The sequence below is a fragment of the Lissotriton helveticus genome, chromosome 1_1 (genome assembly GCF_964261635.1).
Source record: "Lissotriton helveticus chromosome 1_1, aLisHel1.1, whole genome shotgun sequence".
In the NCBI taxonomy this organism is placed as follows: domain Eukaryota; kingdom Metazoa; phylum Chordata; class Amphibia; order Caudata; family Salamandridae; genus Lissotriton; species Lissotriton helveticus.
The window spans coordinates 1,696,807,509-1,696,828,029 of record NC_136057.1 but is presented as its reverse complement, the minus strand read 5'-3'; the positions used below and the strand labels follow the sequence as shown (position 1 = coordinate 1,696,828,029).

The following is a 20,521-nucleotide window of genomic DNA, read 5'->3' as shown; positions in this document are numbered from 1 at the left end:
GTATTGCACTTGTGATTTTGATTTGTTTGTGAATGTATATATGACTCAACCATGAGGTTGATAGTGATCTGAGTTCTGCTTATTGTGATTTTCTCTCTTTTTGTAAACTGAGCATTCAATTAACAAACATAAAATGTTTTGTGTAAACTAACAAATTGTGGTTTACTCGTACTGGAAGTCAGTTTGTACTTTAATTCACTTGGGGGCATAGGCAATTTTTTCTATGTTCATAGTATTTTTGAAGAGCAGAACTCACCCTAAAGGCAGTGGAGCACTGTACAAGTCGCAACCAATTCAGACTTGTGACAGTAAGTGGTTAGCATAAACAAAGTGGTTACTTATAGGAGACAAAATCTAACAGGGACGTATAGTGTAAAAGGAGCAGTTTGCAGGTTATGTGCTAGATTACTCTGACTTAACCATATCAGTAAGTTGGTAAAAGTGTTTCTAACAGATCTACATAGTCAAGTGGTTCTGTCATAAGTCATACTACGAACATGTAGAAAACGGGTATTGGAAAATATTCAGGACTGGTGTTAAACATGCCATTTTTGAATATTTAATTTTTCTAACAGAGACTGGTCATTTTCGTCCTCAGTTACCCAGAGTGCTCAGTTCATGTGGTCTCTTGCTCCCTCAAATGTATGCCTGATCCTGTAGCATCCCAATTCCAGTGTTGAAATCATGTTTGCAGAAAATATGCATTTCCCTATGTGAGTATCCTATTTTACCTCCTGAAGCGTCCAGGGCATTCTAACTGTGTAGACTAGAGGAATGGGCTGTAGAACAGTGAGTAATGTGTACTAATATCCTGAAACACGGACATAACAGACTCTAGCATAACAGCTTCATAGCTGGACATGGAGAAACATTACTTATCTCTCTTTTACTGTACCTTCAATGCCACAAGATGCATTGTCGTGGCTTCCTGATGTCAGAGATGGTGAAATCAGAGTGGCGAATGTTTGTGGGAAAACAACAGTAGAGCTCTGCTTGACCACAACCAATAACTCTCCTCATATTTTATCATCTCATTGAGAGCAAAGGCTTCAGATGTACATGATCTGCTCACAAATACTGATAAATCAGAGTTCTGATATAGAAAATGAAAACATAGTTGGGGTTGTTTTTACGGTGAATAAACAAAACATGAAGCATTCAACCCACGATACAGTAGTCCAAAGCAAACATATAACTGTTGATTACCTCAAGATCAAAATGTCCCACAGCGACACAAACATATGTGTGGGGGTGTTCCTTCATCACAGATAGGCAGCTGGTAAGGAGTTTTTTTTACTAAAGGACCCAAACTAAGACTGAAAAAAATCAAATTATTAGTTATTCCTGCAAATCTGCTACACTGTCTGTTTCTCCTAGTTTGGTTTTACCTAATTTCCTTATCAGGACAAAATGCTAAAACCTCAATGTGTGAAGACAACAACAAACCCTGACACTAAAATTAGTTTAGAAGTAAAACAAAATGGAGCACAGAGGAAGTCATGGTAGTGAAATCCGAATGATAGTCCAGAACCACCCTAGAGGATTTGGGACAAAGCAACATGTCCTGACATATGTTATAAGCTTTTCGTTCCACGTAATAATTATGTTGTATTGCCATCTATCAACTGGTTGACTTGGATGATTAGCAAAGGTTTTTCTGCCCCTTGCCCCTCCCTAACAGCTGCAACTAATTTGTCAAAATGTCAGATTACCAGCACTAGATTTCTACAATTTCTGCTCAGCATATGGCTATTGTTTTGGTGCCTGCAACTGATGCTTTCAAAACTATGAACTGAAAAACTGCATTTCAACTAATCAACAACGTATAACCAAATGTTCAAGTTTCATACTGGCAAAATTTGACCATGTATATAATATTTTGCCTACACTATTACCTGCCTTGTAAACTGAAGTGAGAATAATTAGGTGAGGGCTTTGAGAGCAAACTGTCAATATCTTTCTCTGGTAGATAACGATTTATAGTATTTTTGCAATTATTGATATGTAATTAGATCCCTGTCTATCTTAGCCAATTGCACTCCTGTAAGGAGGCAAAGTAAAGAAAATAACTTGCATTGGGTGCAGCAGGCGGAAAAGCAACAATTCACCTTTTGATTATGATTTAAAAGGCGGTTAACAATTTTGTTAAAAGTTTAAAAGAAATTGGAAACAGACAATGTGGACTGAGAAAGATAGGAAAGGACACTAAAAAATTTGACAACTCAACAACTGTTGGCGTAGGTCTTCTTGTGCTTGAGTAGAAGAGTAGCAGAATGGAGGAACTCAGGGAGCCAATAAGAGCTTCTCCATGCAGTCCAGGAAAATATAAAAAAACACTTTGCATGAACATTGAGAGAGGTATGTTGTTCTTAGTTTTCTTTCATCTTGGTGTATACTCTCTGCTTCTGCTCCTTGGGTCTTGTCTTCTAAGCTGATAGTTCGTTGTCGCAGGATGCTTACATTGTGTCTACTACCATTCTATGGAGGAGATGTTCAGTGTGTATTGCCTGGTATCAAACTAAGCCATCCTAATATTAGAGATGCCCATTTGGAAAGGGACCAGGAGACGGCTGCAACAATAAGACTGCGTCCTATGAGATCATGTGAAAGTGCCTTCATGTGGATGTCCTTGATACATAAGAGGGTCAACAGCCTGCATGGGGGGTGAAAGATGCCTTTCTAAATGATTCTTCGCCGACAACTTTTTGCTGGCCTTCCTGGTCCTTGCTGCCGGGTATTAGAGCGTCGATCGGTCTAGAAAAGAGACATCTTGAAATTAGAACATAAAATTCTGACACACAAGTGCAGTACAGAATGAATAGAAAAAAACGAAATAAATTAACTCTGATCACAGATTTGACATGTGTCTTGAAGAGAACTGAAACCCACGCATAGTTCTAAAAACATTGTTGCATGTGTTGAGGTGTAGTCAAGCTTTATGTGCAGCACAAATTCTTGTGTATATTTAGCATACATATGTTTTAACTTACTTAGTAAAAAGGCTATTTCAAGTGGGATGTCACGAGAGGGGTTAGCGAAGGCATGGGAACATCCAGTGGTAACTGGGTGAGCGTTGGAAATTCTTTCCCAGGCAAGTAGGAGCTACTGGGCCCAACTGTGGTGGTTGAGGCCTTTTACTCCTGATGTTCCGGGTCCAGACCTACTATGGGCTCTGAGCAACTGAACCAAGTACACCTAAGCACTCGACTCTCAGTAGTAAAACAGGTCAAGCCCTCTAAGACTTCTCTGGGGTTGGTTGGAGGGAGGAGGAGGTAAGTAAGTGCAAGGCCTACAAAGCCTCACAACTCAAAAAAACTAACAACCGTAACAATGACAGACCTATAACTAACCTCCCTCTCCTCGTCAAAGCTACTACAAAATGTGTGCTTGTACAATTCAATAACCACACTGATAAATAAAAGCTGCACGGCACCTTCCAATCTGGGTTGAGGAAAGGCTGCAGTACAGATACTGCAATACTGAACATCACTGACGACCTACACAGATCTCTGGATGACGGTCAGACCTGCCTCCTAGACATTTCGAGTGCCTTTGATACGGTCGACCATGAAATACTCCTAAACACCCTCTTACAGCATGCAAGCATCAATGGCAGTCCACTTCAGTGGTTTGCTTCTTTCTTGAACCAACGCTCACAGCTAATCAAAATAAACAACTCGACCTCAAAAGCTGAACTTCCACTTCGAGAACAACGGCGACGCCAACTACTCCAGCCTGATTGACAACCACGAGAACCTCGGACTCAGACAACTCATCACAACACCCACTCACTTCGCTGGCCACACGCTTGATCCCATCTTCTCAGCAAGCATCCTCGTCTTCTTCGACCGCACCACCGAACTCCACTGGACCGACCACTGCTGCATCCACTTCACCTTTCAGAAACCCACCATACACCACCGCACCCAACAGATGCCATGCCGCAGCTGGGGCAAGATCACCGCCGTCCTTGCCCAGAGCCCACCCGCGGACCCGACCAACCCCGACACCGCAACCCACAGCCTCAGACAATGGATCAACGACTGCGCTAACACCCTCGCCCCGCTCAAGAAGCCCCCCAACACCCACACCAGCAAGAGAGCTAGCTGGTTTACCAAAGACCTCCAGGCCTCCAAGCGAACCTGCCGAAAACTAGAAAAAAACTGGACCCGCGAAAGAACGTCGGAAAGCTACACAGCTCACAGGAACGCCACCCGCCGACACCACAAACTCATCAGATCCGCCAAAAGGACCGCCTTCAGAGACTGCATAGACAACAACGCACACAACAGCAAAGAACTCTTCAGCATCGTGAAGGAACTCTCCAACCCCAACAACATCCCACTGTCACAAGACCTGTGCGACTCACTGGCCACCTTCTTCCTTCGCAAGATAGCAGACATCCACTACAGATTCGATGCCGCCACCACCCCGGCAACCGCTGACACTCCCGCGCCCACGAACACCGCCCACAACAACCGCCTGGACCAACATCAACAACGACGCCACCATCAAGATCATGAACACTGTCCACTCCGGATCCTCGGAAGACCCCTGCCCACACCACATCTTCAACAAAGCCAGCAGCACCATCGCGCCCCACCTCTGGAAAACCATCAACATCTCCTTCGTGACAGCGACCTTCCTGGAGAGCTGGAAGCACGCAGAGATCAACGCCCTACTAAAGAAACCCAAGGCGGAACCCAAGGACCTCAAGAACTTCCGACCCATCTCCCTGCTCCCGTTCCTGGCGAAGGCCATCGAAAAGGCCATCAACAAACAACTGACCAGCTTCCTCGAAGAGAACAACATCCTGGACCCGTCCCAGTCCGGGTTTTGCAGCAACCACAGCACCGAAACTGCCCTCATCTGCGCCACCGACGACATCAGGATCCTGCTCGACAATGGAGAAACCGCGGCCCTCATCCTCCTGGACCTGTCAGCCGTTTTCGACACAGTCTACCACCGCACACTAAGAGCACGCCTCCACGATGCCGGAATACAAGAGAAGGCCCTGGACTGGACTACCTCCTTCCTCACCGGGAGAACCTAGAGCGTCTGCCTCCCCCCCTTCTGCTCCAAAGCCACGAGATCATCTGCGGCGTACCCCAAGGCTCATCCCTCAGCCCAAAGTTGCTAAACGTCTACATGGCACCGCTCGCCCACGTCGCCCGACAGCACGACCTAAACATCATCCCCTACGCTGACGACACCCAGCTGATCCTCTCGATTACCAAGGACCCCCACACCGCCAAAACCAATCTCTACGAAGGACTGAAGGCCGTCGTCGACTGGATGAGGAACAGCCGACTGAAGTTGAACTCAGACAAGATGGAGGTCCTCATCCTCGGTTCCTCCCCCTCGGCCTGGGACGACTCCTGGTGGCCGAAGGCACTAGGAGCACCCCCACACCATCAACCATGCACGAAACCTAGGGGTCATCCTCGACTCCACACTCTCCATGACAAAGGAGGTCAACGCCGTCTCCTCCTCCTGCTTCAACACCCTTCGCATGCTTCGCAGGATCTTCAAGTAGATCCCCACCGAAACTAGAAAAACGGTCACCCAGGCCCTCATTAGCAGTAGACTGGAATACGGCAACGCACTCTACGCAGGAGCCCCGGCCAAACTCCTAAAACGACTCCAACGCATCCAGAACGCCTCCGCACGCCTGATCCTCGCCATCTTCCGCCACAGCCACATCACACCCCACCTGAAGGGCCTGCACTGGCTCTCCATCAACAAGAGGATAACCTTCAAGCTCCTCACCCACGCACACAAGGCACTCCATGACACCGGACCAGCGTACCTCAACAGCTGACCGTTTTCTGGCTAATCAGCCGTCATCAGCCAGGCTAGCTTGAATCCAGTGACAAAGTGATCAAGGGACCCACGTCTGGGCATACCCTGCCAACTTAGGGCGAACAAAGCAAAACCAAAGGGGATGATGGACGGAGTGTTGAACATTGCAAGCACTCACCCCCAGTCAACTGATCTGGGTTTAATCCATCATCATTCTTTAGCTCACTCCGCCACCCCAGTTCATACATGGCCATACCCAAATCAGTCTGATCTTGTGCCTCATGGAAGTATAAAAGTAGCATTGCGAAATCTGTAAATCCTCGTCTTTTCAGAAGTGGTACATGCAGGTTTTGGCCTTAAATTGCAAAAACTCGAAACATTTAATTTTGAACTGCAAAACTTGGTTTTTGCTGGGCATTGTGGGCGTTATCAAAATAGTTTTCACACGTGTTACTTGTATTGCATACCATAGTTTTTAAATACTAATACTTTGGTTAATTAATTTAACTACATTTACAAGTTTTTACAATTGGCTTGCGTCATACCCCATTCATGGGGGGAGGGGGTCACAAAGCAGATGTGCTAAAGGGATTTAACTCAGGTTGAGAATGCGGCTGTTTGCTACTAGTGACTTCCGGCCTATCCTACTATGGTTGTGCAAACTAAGTACACTTTCTGCACTTGACACTCTGGATAGCAGGAGTGAGCCGACGTCACAGGCATCTCATGGATGTAATGTGCGATGCACTAGCTCAGTAATCAATCAAAAGACTGACCTCAAAGACCTACTGTGGGCTTACCAAGAATTTAAAATGGTTTACAGTTCGCCTGCTGCTTACCATTGGTGGGCTTTATTGTCCACTCATTTGCTTGTTTTTCATTTAATTACTTTCCTTGCCCCAGATTGCATATCTTGTCTCTCTCAGATTGCTGGACATTAGACCTTAAACAAAATGCTTTTGCACAACTCCTTTTTTATTTACTGATCCATAAACAAGTGGTGCTTCGGTCATTTTGTAGTTGTGTAACGACATTTGTGTGCATCTACAAAGTGATACAACCACTGTGTCTGCATCACAGCACTTTTTAAAATGTTTTTTGTTTTGTTTACACATTTGGCCATGCTACACAGCACCTTGCTAATGCTGTACAGCACCCTCAACAGGCATTGGCAGAGCCAACAGGTTCCAGAGGGGAGACCCATTGAATTTGCCAACGCTTCTTACTGTAAGTTGATAGGTTAACAATAAAAATATACATTTCAATCTGTCATGTGCTTATACAGTCTCAGAGCCCCAATTACATGCCAGCCAGGTAGCCAAGTAACTTAAAGGGTACCTGCACACAAAGTATGGCATGCAAATCACAATTTAGACTCATATGAAGACCAAATTAGCCTTTAATGATTATTAACTACATGATCGGGTACTAATGAGTAAACAATTTAAGGATTGGTAACCCCTGCACTCTGCAGCCCTCACAAACAGAAAAATAATTATTTCAATAAATTATTGGGTGTTGCATAGAAGCCGTCCTTCGGGTTTTGTCAAAAAGATATTGACCCCTTTCATTGGAACCTTCCATATGGTTAACCACTTCACTGCAGCGGACATTCAGCCGACGCATGCACAGATCGGACGGCCCCTGGCCGGCCTCCGCACTTGCGCACCGTGACGTCGGACGGACAGGGGCCGTCCGATGCATGAAAAAGGTAAAAACCATTTACATCAATGTATATAAAAGGAGGTCACATTTGGTTCTTATCTACATAGCGATAGGAGAGAGAGCTGGAGACTGCAATTCAACACTGAATGGCTAATGCTTTTCCATTTTTCTGTCCACCATTTCCATCCTCCTGCTCGGAGTAGTTCTGTTACAGAGTTATTACTTGTCTTCCTATTGTATATTGTCTGCAGCGAAGGCGTCACAGGATATGAGCCACTCCCCTCCTGGCATTGTGGTCTTGCCAGCCCTCTTCTTGTGCAATCTGTTCTATGAAAGCAACATCCTCGACGTATCTCTCATCTTCATAGAAGAGTTATTCCTGTTCTCATCGTAAGGTACGGGGGTAGACAGAGGATCGAGCTCCGTGAGCTATTCCACAACGGTTTTGACTATGGTGGACTTGCTGGCTTTCAAAACCCCTTCAATGCCTCATCAAAGTCCTTTTCTTCTGCAACAGTGTTGCCATTTGGGCTTTGAGTCAATATTTCTTTGACTCTACTTCGAGAGATTGGTGTTCGGCGTCCAGTGCTGGCATCGATTTCCTCTTCTGGCCTGTTGATTCTTACAACTTCGCCTCCTTTTCCCCATGACTGTTTTGCATCAAAGCAGACTCAAAGGATTTGCCCTTGTGGTGCTCATGGTCTTTGTAATAACAGTCAGGTAACAGTCTGACTCAAAGCCCTTGTGGTGCTCTTGGTCTTTGTAATAACAGTGTGAAACAAATGAAGTTTATTTATCTTTATTACTTTATTTTGTATATATATATTTCTCTTTCATTAGGTCAATACTGAATTATTATCTCTTTTCTGCCTTTAGGTTATTTCTTCATCCTGAAGTTCAAGAGGTCCAATGCCTTCTCTCCTCAAACAAAAAGAAGTTACACGGTTAAGTGTTTAGTTCATACTTGATTCTTTTTAAGAGAGGGTATGAGGGAGAACACCAATACAACTATAACCGCCACCAAGTTTAAGGTTCTTATACCATTCTAAAATATAGAGCTTTCTGAGCTTTCAAAGCACAAACTAGATCTGCTTTTGGGCTGTTTCACCCTTAATTGGTACTGATAGTACGCACTGCAACACACTTAAGTCAGTGGTATAGCCCGTCTCTAGATTCTCGGTTGGGGCACTCCGACGGCTCCCTCACTCCTCCCGGTTATACCCCGGATACGTGCATGTACCTGTGAAAGCCACGCTCCTCCAGGAGTGTGGCCGGACAACTTGTGGGGACATTGGCCTTCTGGCGTCCTTATACTTGGTCCCACTCACTCTGTGTCCTCTGGAGTGCTGGCGGCACTTCCCTTCAGTCAGTTCGGGACGGGCGATAAACTCTTGTAAGCGTCTGTTGGCTGGCATAGTCCAGTCTCTGTCCGCTTCAGCGTGTCCCGCATCATTGCTTTCCACGTCTTCCCGTGATGAAGTCTTTCTTGAAGACCTGGAAATTTCTGAGGCCATTCCAGTTAAAGGAGCCACAAGGCAAAAAATGTTGGAGAGGTCAAAGGGAGCGGGTATTGTTCTCAGCTTCTTTTGTTCCCAGGAACAGGCTGAAAATAAAGAGGGAAGACTCGGTGAGGCACACACCACTATTCTTCATCAGTTTCCCCCAATTCTGAGTCTGAGGTGTGTTCTTCCTGACAGTCTTGTACGCATGGCATTCTATACATCTGCTGCCTTTCAATCATCAAATGCTTAGATGCCAAGTGCATGCAGTTACCTTCTTTCAATGCCTTTCTTGCTGCTTACAGTCTGTCAAGGTCAATGACATTTTCATTGGCATCAGAGCCATCTCCATGCGTCAAGTTAGATTCCTCTGTGTTTTCATCCTCGTCACTGGACAAACCGATGCAATTGAGTAAAGTCTGAATTTGCTGAGACTGCCCGTTGCATAGTGTGCCCACTTCTGTTTCTGCTTGACTTTCAGAGGTTTTCGCTGGAACTTGGCGCATGGTTTGCAACCTGGGAGCTATTGTCTTTTGGTAGGTCCAGGTTCCAGACATTGTTGAAATCTTTTTGTGCAATTTTATGATGGCACTTTGACAAAACCAAAAGGACGTGTTCTCTATAACACTCGATGGTCACAGTTACCTGGTTGCACATTCTCCAACCCAGTGGCCCTCAATCCAGTGTTATTTGTTTTTTTGGGGCAAAACTTGATAGCTTGGCGTTTTAGCATGATGGTGTCATTTGATATTCCAAAACCGATTCTCATTTTTCCAAAGTGTTTCCCCTTTTCTGATTCTACTGGACCTCCTCTGCCTTGTTTCCTTACTCACAGTCAGAAAATAGAATCTGAGGAAGAATCACTCTGTTACTGTGGCCCTCAAAGAAAGCTTCCTGTGGTGTTAAGGCTTGTAGTTCACAGATATGTCTAATAGATGTAATGGCTACAAGGGAGGCAACCTTCCAGCAGAGGAACTGCAGAGCACAAGAATGCAATGAATCGAAAAGAGGCCCCATTAGTCTGGTGAGAACACCATTCAGATTCCAGACTGGGGCAGGAGGCACCCTATTGGGATTACACGCTTAAAGCCCTCCCTAATATCTTTAATAACTGGGATTTTAAAAAGTGAGTGGTATTCCCTGTTCTGAATGTATGAGGGATAGTGGCTAGCTGTAACCTAATCAAAGTATAGGCTAATACTGACTTTTATAGATGTAGAATGTAGCAAATAATGTATTGTAATGTATGCATGAGAGGGTTTACATGGTTTGGGGAACAGTAGTGGGAAAACTGCTTCCACTTGGCAGCATAGCAGGTGTGAGTGGTATATCTACGGGCCTCTCTGAGTATGGCCATGTACTCTACAAGGATTGTATATACACCACAATACATCAGCAGATCATTATCCAAACATTACAATGAAAGTACATCCTACCCATCCTACCTGCTTTCCTCCCCTCTTGTAATTGGTCTTATCTACAGGAGTCTAACTTCAGAGGTCTTATCTTAGGGCACTCCGCTGGTATATAATTCTCCCAATCTACCCCCTCCCCCACCCAAGTGTTAACCCATCTAATCCTTCATAGCCCGAGGCCCAGGCTCCCCAGATCTTCTAGAATTTCTTCTCCCTGTATCTCCCCCTGTAGACCTCTTTTTCAACAATTTTACAGCGTGTCATGCCCTCTTCCCAATTTCGGAAGGATGGCGCTGTGTCACATCCCCATTTCTGTGCTATGTCTCTTTTGGCAGCCATAAATCCCATATTCACTAAGGTCTTCTGGTACTTTGTGAGAGCAGAGGGTTCCCACATGCCCGATAAGGCCCTCCGGGGTGATAATTCGAGGGCTCCTCCTAATGGTCCTCCAGAGATTTGGTCACTCGTGCCCAGAATAAGCGCACGCAGAGCAATGAATAAAACTACCATCGGTGCCACACTTTTGAAGACAAAACAGGGTTGTGGCTTTCCAATTTTATGGAGTAATGTCCTGGTGTAATATGTTCTGCGTAACCATATGAGTTGGATTTACTTAAAGCTAGCCTTGATGCCCACCTCTGCTAAGAAGTTCAGCATGTCTTGCCAGTCATCTTCATCAATTACCCCAGGTCGTGTTCCCAGCTATATTTAAAGTGCGTCAATTCTATTAATTTATGCCATATCTGCCCATCTATTAAATCGCCTCTCCAATGGGGATTCCTCCTGAGTTTCCTCACTCGGGTCTATGCTGCAGATTAGGGCATGTTGGAGCTTTCTATACTTTAGGTGTTCAGTACTCCCTCTGGAGATGTTCAAAGGGAACAACAATGTTAACATCCCAGACCTTGGCGAGTGTACTGAGGCTGATTCTGTCCCACCCGAGAAGCCCTGAAGACCTAGGCACCCATTTTAGTCTAGCACCCTCTCAGAGGGCTACCTGGTGAGTTTCTCTTGTCCCACTTCATCTCTCTAAGAAGGCCGTTCCATGTGACCAGCACCGTAATTGTAGCTGGACATGCTTGCTCATGTAGGTGGCCACCATACAGCACATGCATATAACTATGATCTCCCATTCCCCATGTGTCTGCCCGCAATGCAGATCTTCTCTTTATGAATACACCAAGTCATTTACTACTGCAACCAGCTCCCCTCATACTATTTCCGCAGGTTTGGGAATGCAATACCTCCGTCATATTTAGCTTGTTGCAGGGTCTGTAGTGCAATAATACTGGGTTGCCTACCGCTCCCCGGGAACAATGTCCTCAGTAAGTTATCTATGCGCTGGAAAAGTGTCTTTGATCATTTATATGGGTAATTCTGCAAAATGTTCAGGCACCTGGGAAGGGGAACCATTTTGCATGTGGCCGCTTTGCCCAATGCCGTCATGGGCAGACTACTCCAATATCTGGCGTCCCTTTCTAGTCTTTAAAGCAGTGGTTCAAGATTAGCTAGAGAATGAGAATCTGAGTCTCTAGTTATCCATATTTCCAGGTACTTAAAACTATGAGGTTCCACCCGTCCTGGTAGAGCCATCAGGCCCATTCGTCTCCATCTCCCCATGGGAAACAGGATTGACTTTTCCCAATTAATGGCAAAGCCTGAGATCTCTCCAAATATTTCACTACCTCGGGCGAGCGTTTGATCTGTGTGAATCAGGTAAATTAGGATGTTGTCTGCATATAGTGATATAAGTTGTTCCCATCCAGCCCCAGATTCAAGCATCTATCCTCATGAGGTTCGCCAATGGCTCTATTGTGAGGGCGAAGAACACTGGGGAGGGAGGGCATCCCTGTCTCGTTCCCTTTCCGACAGGGATATTCCCAGACATGCAGCTGTTAATCTTTATTCTGGCACAAGGGTTCCGGTATAGCAGTCTCCAATTAAACTAACAGGGCCCAAATCCCATTCTTTCAAGGAGCAGAAACAGATAAAGCCATTCTACCGAATCAATTGCCTTAATGGCATTCATGTAATCCACAAAAGTTTGCCCCCTCTCCAATTATTTACCATTGGGGACCAAATATACTCTTTTTAATTCGGTCCAGTATAGGTGTTGTATTAAAAAATAGGTGGCCTTAAACTCGCAGCTTCACAATGAGTAAAGCTAGGCAACATGTTGTTTGTTCCACAGACTGTTGCACGTTGAATATAGAGCTGAGGAAAAGAGTCGTGCCTAGTGAAAAGTTAATCTACATAGCTTCACACAGGTACAGTTGTTTTTATCCAAACGGTGGATTACGTTTTATAGATAGAGGCTACTAGGTGGTATTAAAATTACGCTTTTCTGCATCCCAACAGAATAATACAAAGCCCTGAAGATGGTTTGGACACTGATGGTCTAAACCTGAAACGCGTCGGCTGGTTATTACAGCAAGAGCGAATTGTGAACAACTAGAGTGTTTCAGGAGAATTGTGATATATTTCTCTATTCCTGATGTAAATGTAGTAACTTCTGCTAATGTTATGAAGTTGGACCATTGATTTGATCCCGTATATTGCAAAAACTTGTACTGCAATGTATATTGAATGTTGGATGTATTGTGTTGATTCATTGTTCGTTGATATGTTTTGGTGCTAATTGTTTATTTAATGAGTTTTGTCAGTAATTGTTTATATGGTGTATTCTTTTTCTGCCATTTGAAATTGTGTCTGTAAAAAAATATAATTAAAAAGTATAAATAAATATACTGGACCGAATTAAAAAGAGTATATTTGGTCCCCAATGGTAAATAATTGGAGAGGGGGCAAACTTTTGTGGATTACAAGTATATAGGACCCAGCCCTCCTTCATCCCCACTAAGGGTCTACCTCCTTTTTGTGTTCAATTAATGGCATTCAGGCACAACACAGTCCACGGTTAACCCCCAGGATCTGTTTGCTCTATAACATTGTGGAGGTGCCGTAGGTTAAGCCTGGTAGACCGGCAGGCATAAAACCTACCTGGCCAAAATGGACCAGATCAGTCACCACCATACAAAGCCTGTTAGCCAGTACTTTTCCCAGAATTTTGGTATGAGTATTCAGCAAAATTAGCCTATATGAATCACATAGCTGCACTGGCTTCCCTGCCTTGGGTATGGCCACAAATGTGGGCGTCCGGAATCTTCCGGCAGTCGTACTTTTGCCGGAGAGCATCCTGAAACATCAGCAGCATTGGCTTAACCATCCTGTCTGACATTTTACAGAAGAATTCTACGGGTAGTCCGCTGGGACCTTGGACATTCCCAGCCTGTATCTTTGCTATTTCCGTCTCTGAAATGTTTGCTTCCAGCCTCTCCCTCTATTCTAGGGTCAGGGTCTTGCCTTGGCAGTCTCTTATGAATCGCTTTATCTCCTCCATCCAGCTACCAGCCCTGGGTATTTAAAAAGCAGCCATATACGTCGCAAAAGATTCTGCGTCTGTCTACTGCCCCATTCACCCTTCCAGGTTCCAGCTGCAGCTCCCTAAGATGCATGAGTTCCCTTTCCCTGCTGCCTATCCAGGCAATAGTTTACCCGCTTTGTCTCCGGCCTCCTAAATATGTATTTGTTTCACCAATAAGGACTTTTTTACTTCTTGGCGTGCTAATTCCTTGTATTCTGTGAGCTTATTTTCTTGCTTTTGAACCAGGGATTCAGCCGAGAGGGAGATACATTGATTGTCAAGGTCCCAATCTATTGCTCCAATTGTTGTAAGCAGTGCATTTGTACCCTCTTGCCCCTTACTTCACCCGCAATCAACACCCATCTATGTGTGGCCTTGTATGCCTCCCACACTACACTGGCACTAACCACTGAGCCTTCATTTTCACGAACATATAAATCAGTAGCCTTATCAAGTGCCTTCACTACCTACTTATTGACTATCCTCTAGGTGGCCATCTTCCAACCCTGGGGCTCTCTGCTCCTCCCAGTGTCTATGTTGACCTGTACAGGAGCGTGATCCGAGATCCCCCTCGCCAAATATTTGCCGCCAGAGAACCTACCCATGGTGTCTCTAGGTGTCAGGATATTATGTGAATGTGGGTAAAAGGAGAAGGCCCGTCCCTGTCCATGGAAAGCATTACAGATATCGGTTAGTCCAAAGGCCTGCACAAAGCATTTTAATATCCCAATCTTGGCCTCCACCTCCAACATGGTACTCATTCTGTCTAGATATGTATTGTGCACGATAGTAAAAGCCATTAGAAAGTCCACAAGTAATTGTCCCAATATCTGAAGTGTCTGTGTTTGGAGACCTGGTGGCACATAGGCACTCAGAAGAATTACTGTTTCCCCCTCCCATTCACCCTGCACAGTCATGTCAGAGCCCACAACATCAGACCAAGAATGGGGGATGTGGCTGCCTGGGGTCTGGGTGTCTAACTTCGCCCAGACTTTGTGTGAGAACGTTAAGCCTGTTGGGGAGCTTCCCATGTGAGGCAATGGAAATCTTAGGAGGTTTGAGAACAATGGTGGTCTGGCCCATATAGGAGCCACCAGGATAAGGTTGACAGATGTTTGACTCAACCTCTCGACTACTTGCAGTAGTAGTGAGAGAGGAGGAAAAGTTTAAGCAAAGATCCCTGAAAAGTTTATCCACAGATCACTGCCCATGGGCTTGGGGTGTGGAACCTGGCAGCGAAGTTTGGGCATTTTGGGTTTTCGCATATGGCGAAAAGGTCTATGGGCCTGATTTTGATCTTGGCTGACAGCCATCCACTGGCAGGCCGAAAGAGTAAATTACCCCTTTGCCTTGATGGAGGAGCCATCCCCAAAATTGTGAAATGTCTATCGGCCCGGCAGATATTTCAAACATTGACAAGAACTGCTGGCAAGGCGGTTCCTGCAAATGTATTGTACCTTTGATAGATAGCTCCGTCAAACTCATGCATGATGGAGCCATCCGGTAAAGTAACCGTTTTTTTATTTTCAAAAAGAAAATCCAAAAGTGAGATAAATATTAAAAAAACAATACCCCCCTACATGGAAGTTTCCTCCCATGGTGAGAAGGACATTCAGCACTTTTCAATGCCCATTACCGCCAGATTTTTACTGGTGTGAAAGGCACTGAAAAATGGTTATATATACATCCATCTAAATTAGGTGGGCAGACATATAGCCAATTCTCTACCAGTGTCAAATTTTGATCTGCCCAAATCAAAATCAAGCCGACGGATCATATTGTTGACAGGGAGGGAACTCATTGCCATTTGACGGAGTTCCCTCTTCACTGCCATTTAAATCGGGCCCTATGTTTGGTGTGCCTCACCAGTGAAAATAAGGGAGTAGGAATTGCGGGTTTCCAATAGTTCCCACTCGTGGACTTATTGCTACGTTCTTCTGAGCAGGTCTGCAAAGTCATTGTCTACCCCGGGAGGATACTCTGCCAGGAGATGTACTTGGTGATAGATCGCCCATTGCCAGATTTGTTGAGCTAGTGCTGACAGCTGAAGGGAGTATCGGCCAAGTTGTCTGTGAGCACCAGAACAACCTTGCCCTGAATCTCTTGATGAAAGGCTTTGAGGGCTAGATGAATGCCTAAGAGTCACAGATGGTTGATGTGGAGACCCTATTGATGAGGTGGACACACACCCTGGACTGTAATGTTGTTCAGATGTGCTCCCAAGCTGGCAAGAGATGGGTCTGTGTTGACCGTCACCTGCGGAACTGGGTCTGTGAAGGGCCTGCCCCTCGACAAATTATTGTTGTTCCACCACTGCAGAGAGCAATGGGTGCTGGCTCCTTTCCACACTCAATCTTCCAACTGATCTTTCTCTTGTAACTACTGAACCGAAAGGCATTCTTGAATCAGTTGCATATTAAGCCATTCGTAAGAGACTATGCTTATGAATGATGAGAGAATGAAGTGGTGAAAAAAAGGTAGAAGCTACTGGTATGCCTCTGTACTTTGAACGCTGGGGTAATTTTTGCACACAACTTTGTTTAGGATTAACCCTAGGAATGGTTGAACTTGGAGTAGCTCCAAGTGAGACTTTGCAGCATTTACTGTGAACCCCAAGCTGTGTAGGAAGGAAATTACAGCTTGAGTGTGGGCTTGGCAGTCTTATCTGCCTGCACTGTGGCTAAGCCAGTCATCTAGGTACGGGAAAACACAAGTTCCTCCCCTCCTGAGGTGGGCGGCTACCACTGCTAGACATTTGGTGACTCCGAAGGGTAGGACTTTGAATTGGTAGTGCTGGCCACTTACCATGAAGTGCAGGTAGCGCTGATGAGCCGGGTGGATTGGGGTGTGAAAGTAGGCATACCAACAGTCTAACAGGGCCATGAAGTTGCCTTGCTGCAGCAGGAAAGTAAGATTCTGCAGTGCGACCATGTGAAAATGTTCTGACAGGATGTACCTTTTGAGAGGCCTGATATCGAGGATTACCCTGAGGGAGCCATCCTTTTTGGTAATGAGGAAGTATAGGGAGTAAATGGTCTGGTGTTTAAGGAGCACTGGCTCTATTGTACTGTTGAGTATGAGCACCTGAACCTCCTCCTGCAGTAGTAAGAGATGGTCTGGTCTGAGGGTGTGCATGCTGGGGGGATGTTTGGTGTGGTTGAGATGAGTTAAGGCAGTAGCCCTTCTTGAGGATGGATACATCTCACTGGTCTCTGGTGATCTCCTCCAAACCCTTAAGTTTCCCCGACAGGTGTAGTGTGATCGGGGGGAGGCGAGTAAAGTCAGTTCATGGTGGTAGAGGCTCTCTTAGTGGGGGGCCTCTGCCCCAACATTTTAAGCTGTTCCCTTTGAAGGAGCCTCCATGTAACCCTTGCTACCCTGTTGGTGAAAACTCTGCTGCTGCCGCTGGTGGGTGTTTTGGCTCTGGGGAAGTGGCTGTAGGCTCACCCTGTGCTTGTTGCCTCCAAAATGAGCCTATGACAGAAGAATTTGAAGGGCATCCATAACTTTAGCGGTGTCAGTGTGCTTTATTCTTTTCTCCAACATATTAACACCCAGCAGGCCAAATAGGTGTTCCTACTGAAGAGCAGGTAGTAAGATGTTGCTGCAACTCGGGGTTGAAGCTGGATACATAAATCCTAGAGTGGCAGCGAAGAATAACTGATGTGTCTACCCTTCTGGCTGTTATATCAGCTGAATTCATGGCACACCTGATGGTAGTGCTTGAGATGACTTTCCCCTTTTTTACCATCTCTATTCCGGTGTTGGTCAGGAAGACATCAGAGGAAGGCATCCATCTATTCCCACTGAGCTCTATCATACCGGGACAGGAGGCTCACAGGATTGGTGATGCGCCAGTAATGGTTTGTCACTGATCCCTACCCGAGGCCTTTTTTTTTTTTGCTACCAAACTCAAACCTATTACCTGCAGCATCATTACGCTTGCTTTCCTTAACAAGAGAAAAGGCGTGGCCTGTGGCCTGGGCTGGTACTCTTTAACCGGAGATAACAACCAGGGAGTCTAGTGGGATGAGACCCCTTATGCAAAGTGGATCTGAGGGTGCCAGCTTGAACTTTTTTTCCATCATGGATGTTGCCACCCAGGACTGAATCTGCTCTTTAAAAATCTCACGGCCAAATTTTACCTTCCACTTAAACACATGTAGAGACTGGAGGGAACGCTCAGTTTTAGAGAGCGTTTCAACCAAGAAGTCCTCATTACCTGGGATGACTTACATTTCCACCTTAGGATAAGCTGCTGCGCATTAGATGACGCTATGGTACGCCATGGTGCCATCTGGAAGTGAAGCCTTAAGAGATACGTGGTTGAAGTTTGGGTCCTCCTGAGGATCCACGTCACAATTACCAAGGAACATCAGTGGGGTGCGTGAAAGTAGGGGCCAGGGCTGCCTGTATCGGAGTAAAATTTGGCGACCCCTGATGAAAAATCGCAGGAAGCATGGGAGAAGATGGCGAAAGGGTGGAGGAGGAGGGAGGTGGAAGGTGGAGGAGGAGAGAGGGTGAAGGAGGAGGGGGGGTGGAGGTGAAGGTCGACAAGGAGGGAGAGATGGAAGGAGGAGGAGTAGGGGCAACAGCCTTGTCCCTATGCTTTTTGGAGGGTGGTGGAGGCAGAGGAGTGTCCGAAGATGGAGCATTTTAGAAGGCAAGCATGCGGTTCTTAGGCAAAATCTTTTCCTATCCAGAGATCTTGCCTGTGCGTGGATGGATGATTTTCATACAGCTCCTGATGCAGTTTCTGAAGGATAGACCTCTCCTCGCAGTCGGAAGTAGATGGCCTCTGAGCTGATTAAGTTTTTGGTGCTAATGACAGTTTTAGCCTCAACGGAGGTGTTTGCTCCGAAATATAAGTGCTGACATATAGTCTCAGACTTGAGGGCCAATGCGCTTGGCCAGATCCCTTATTAGCTCCAGTGTCTTGATTCGGTGTCGACCAAGGTCTGTGGATTGTGGCGCACCTGAAAGCAGCGATTTACGAACAGGGATTGACACCCTTCCCCCAGAGAGGCAGTGCTCGGCTTTGACATGTGCCCCCTTATGGGTTTTAGAGGAGGATAGGGTGTCAACCAGACTTGTGAGTCTCTGTATGGTCTTTAGATGAGGTCAGGGACAATGGAGGTAGATAGAACGTCCTCGGGCGCCTCTTCCTCCTTGAGAGGTTTTTCCTTCTCGGGATCAAACGAATTAGAGCCAATGATCTCAGGACTGGGTTGGTGGACCGGAAGGTCAGGTGACCCACCTGATTCTTCTTCAGTGCTGAGTAGGTCTGTGTTGCAAAAGATTTCCAGCATCTCCGAGGATGAGCAATAAATCTTGTTGTTTGCCCCCTTCCTGTCTCTTCACCGACGAGGAGTCTTCTTGCTTCTTAATGTCAAGCAAGAGTAGCAGCAGCACTCATCATGCTGTGGCGCGATTCACAGGTTAGAGAAAGCATGGAGATTGGCCCAAGAGTACATGTTATTGCACTGAGGGCATCCTTTGAAGGGTGTCTGATCCATTATTTTCCCTTCTACTTGTCCCCTTTCTCTGATGTCAGTAAGGAAGCTGAGTGTTCAAAAGGAGTACATTGTCATTGAACAACGGTTATTCGACGACTATGTACTCTGCAAATTAAGCGGATACAGATGGAACTGAAAAGGCATTGGTACATTTTCTAGGCAATGAGAAGGAAAGACAATGGGCTCAAGGGCCACAACAGTGATTGTCGAACACGTCAAGAGCAAGGCTGATACATGACCAAACCCAATGGTAGAGAAAGACAAACAATGGAGTTGCTGCCCCTTGCGCATCCATGACCAGAGGAGGAGTCACCAAGACCTCATGACTCAACAGACTTCTGTGAAGAAAAAACAAGTTGCAACAGTCCTAGTGTAACACTAGATGGCAAGCATAAGTAGAACATGTGTATCAATAGCCACACAGGCTACAAACCTGTATTTAAGGTTAAGTAACTTGTTTCTTATTGGTAACAACTTACAGACATTTGGAGCATTAGAAAAGACACCCAAGACAGTGTGGATACACATTTTGTAGTGAGGCCCACAGACAGATTAAATCAACTTAAGCTGAAAGGTTTTCAGGAAGGGTTTCAAAGAGTACCAGACTCTTACATTTGAAACATTTCCTGGATCAGCATTTCCCCATTTGGACGGAGGCCCATCAAGTCTTGTACTCATCCTTGGGATGCTGTGGAGAAGACATAAATAAAAAAAGAAATTAGACCTGGTGAGATAGAAGCACTAACAGGGATAACCTCTCCGGAAAAGCACTTTTTAGATTACTCAAAATGCTTATTTTGCATGCAAATAACTTAAGAGTAAGAGGGCACAAGACAGGACAATGAACAAGAACTCGGTCTACCAATCACAAATATATGATAAGGGGGTCTACGAAAGAGACCAAACAGGGAGGCAGTTTAGGGCAGGTCAGTGAGAAGTCAATTGCGGGCCACATCAATGTCAGTGAGAAAGAGAGGTTAGAGAGATGGATGTTTGAAAATTCGATTTCAAACAAAGCCCAAGGTATTTAAGTGGCAATAATTAGTGAATTTGTATCATGATTGGTAGGCATAACATAGATGGCTCATAGAAATAAAGACAAATAGGGTATTAAAGACTTTAAATGAACATGCACATAAGCAACAGGGATTCAAACTTCTATGTAAATATCTATGAAAACTGCTGACATTCCTAAAGTCC

General features: G+C 45.4%; 1 protein-coding gene across 1 annotated transcript in view; it reads right to left on the bottom strand.

Moving 5' to 3' along the window:
* Window positions 1-236: 236 nt before the first annotated feature.
* The window catches only part of LOC144831437 (methyl-CpG-binding domain protein 5-like), a 339,083-nt gene continuing 318,798 nt past the window's right edge, over window positions 237-20,521 (bottom strand). Inside the window, exons 12-13 of the mRNA XM_078688993.1 lie at window positions 19,934-20,009; window positions 237-2,754 (exon numbers count right to left, since the gene is read on the bottom strand). Coding sequence (XP_078545119.1) covers window positions 2,680-2,754; window positions 19,934-20,009 — 151 coding nt within the window. The 3' untranslated portion in view covers window positions 237-2,679. The remainder of the gene's footprint in view (window positions 2,755-19,933; window positions 20,010-20,521) is intronic.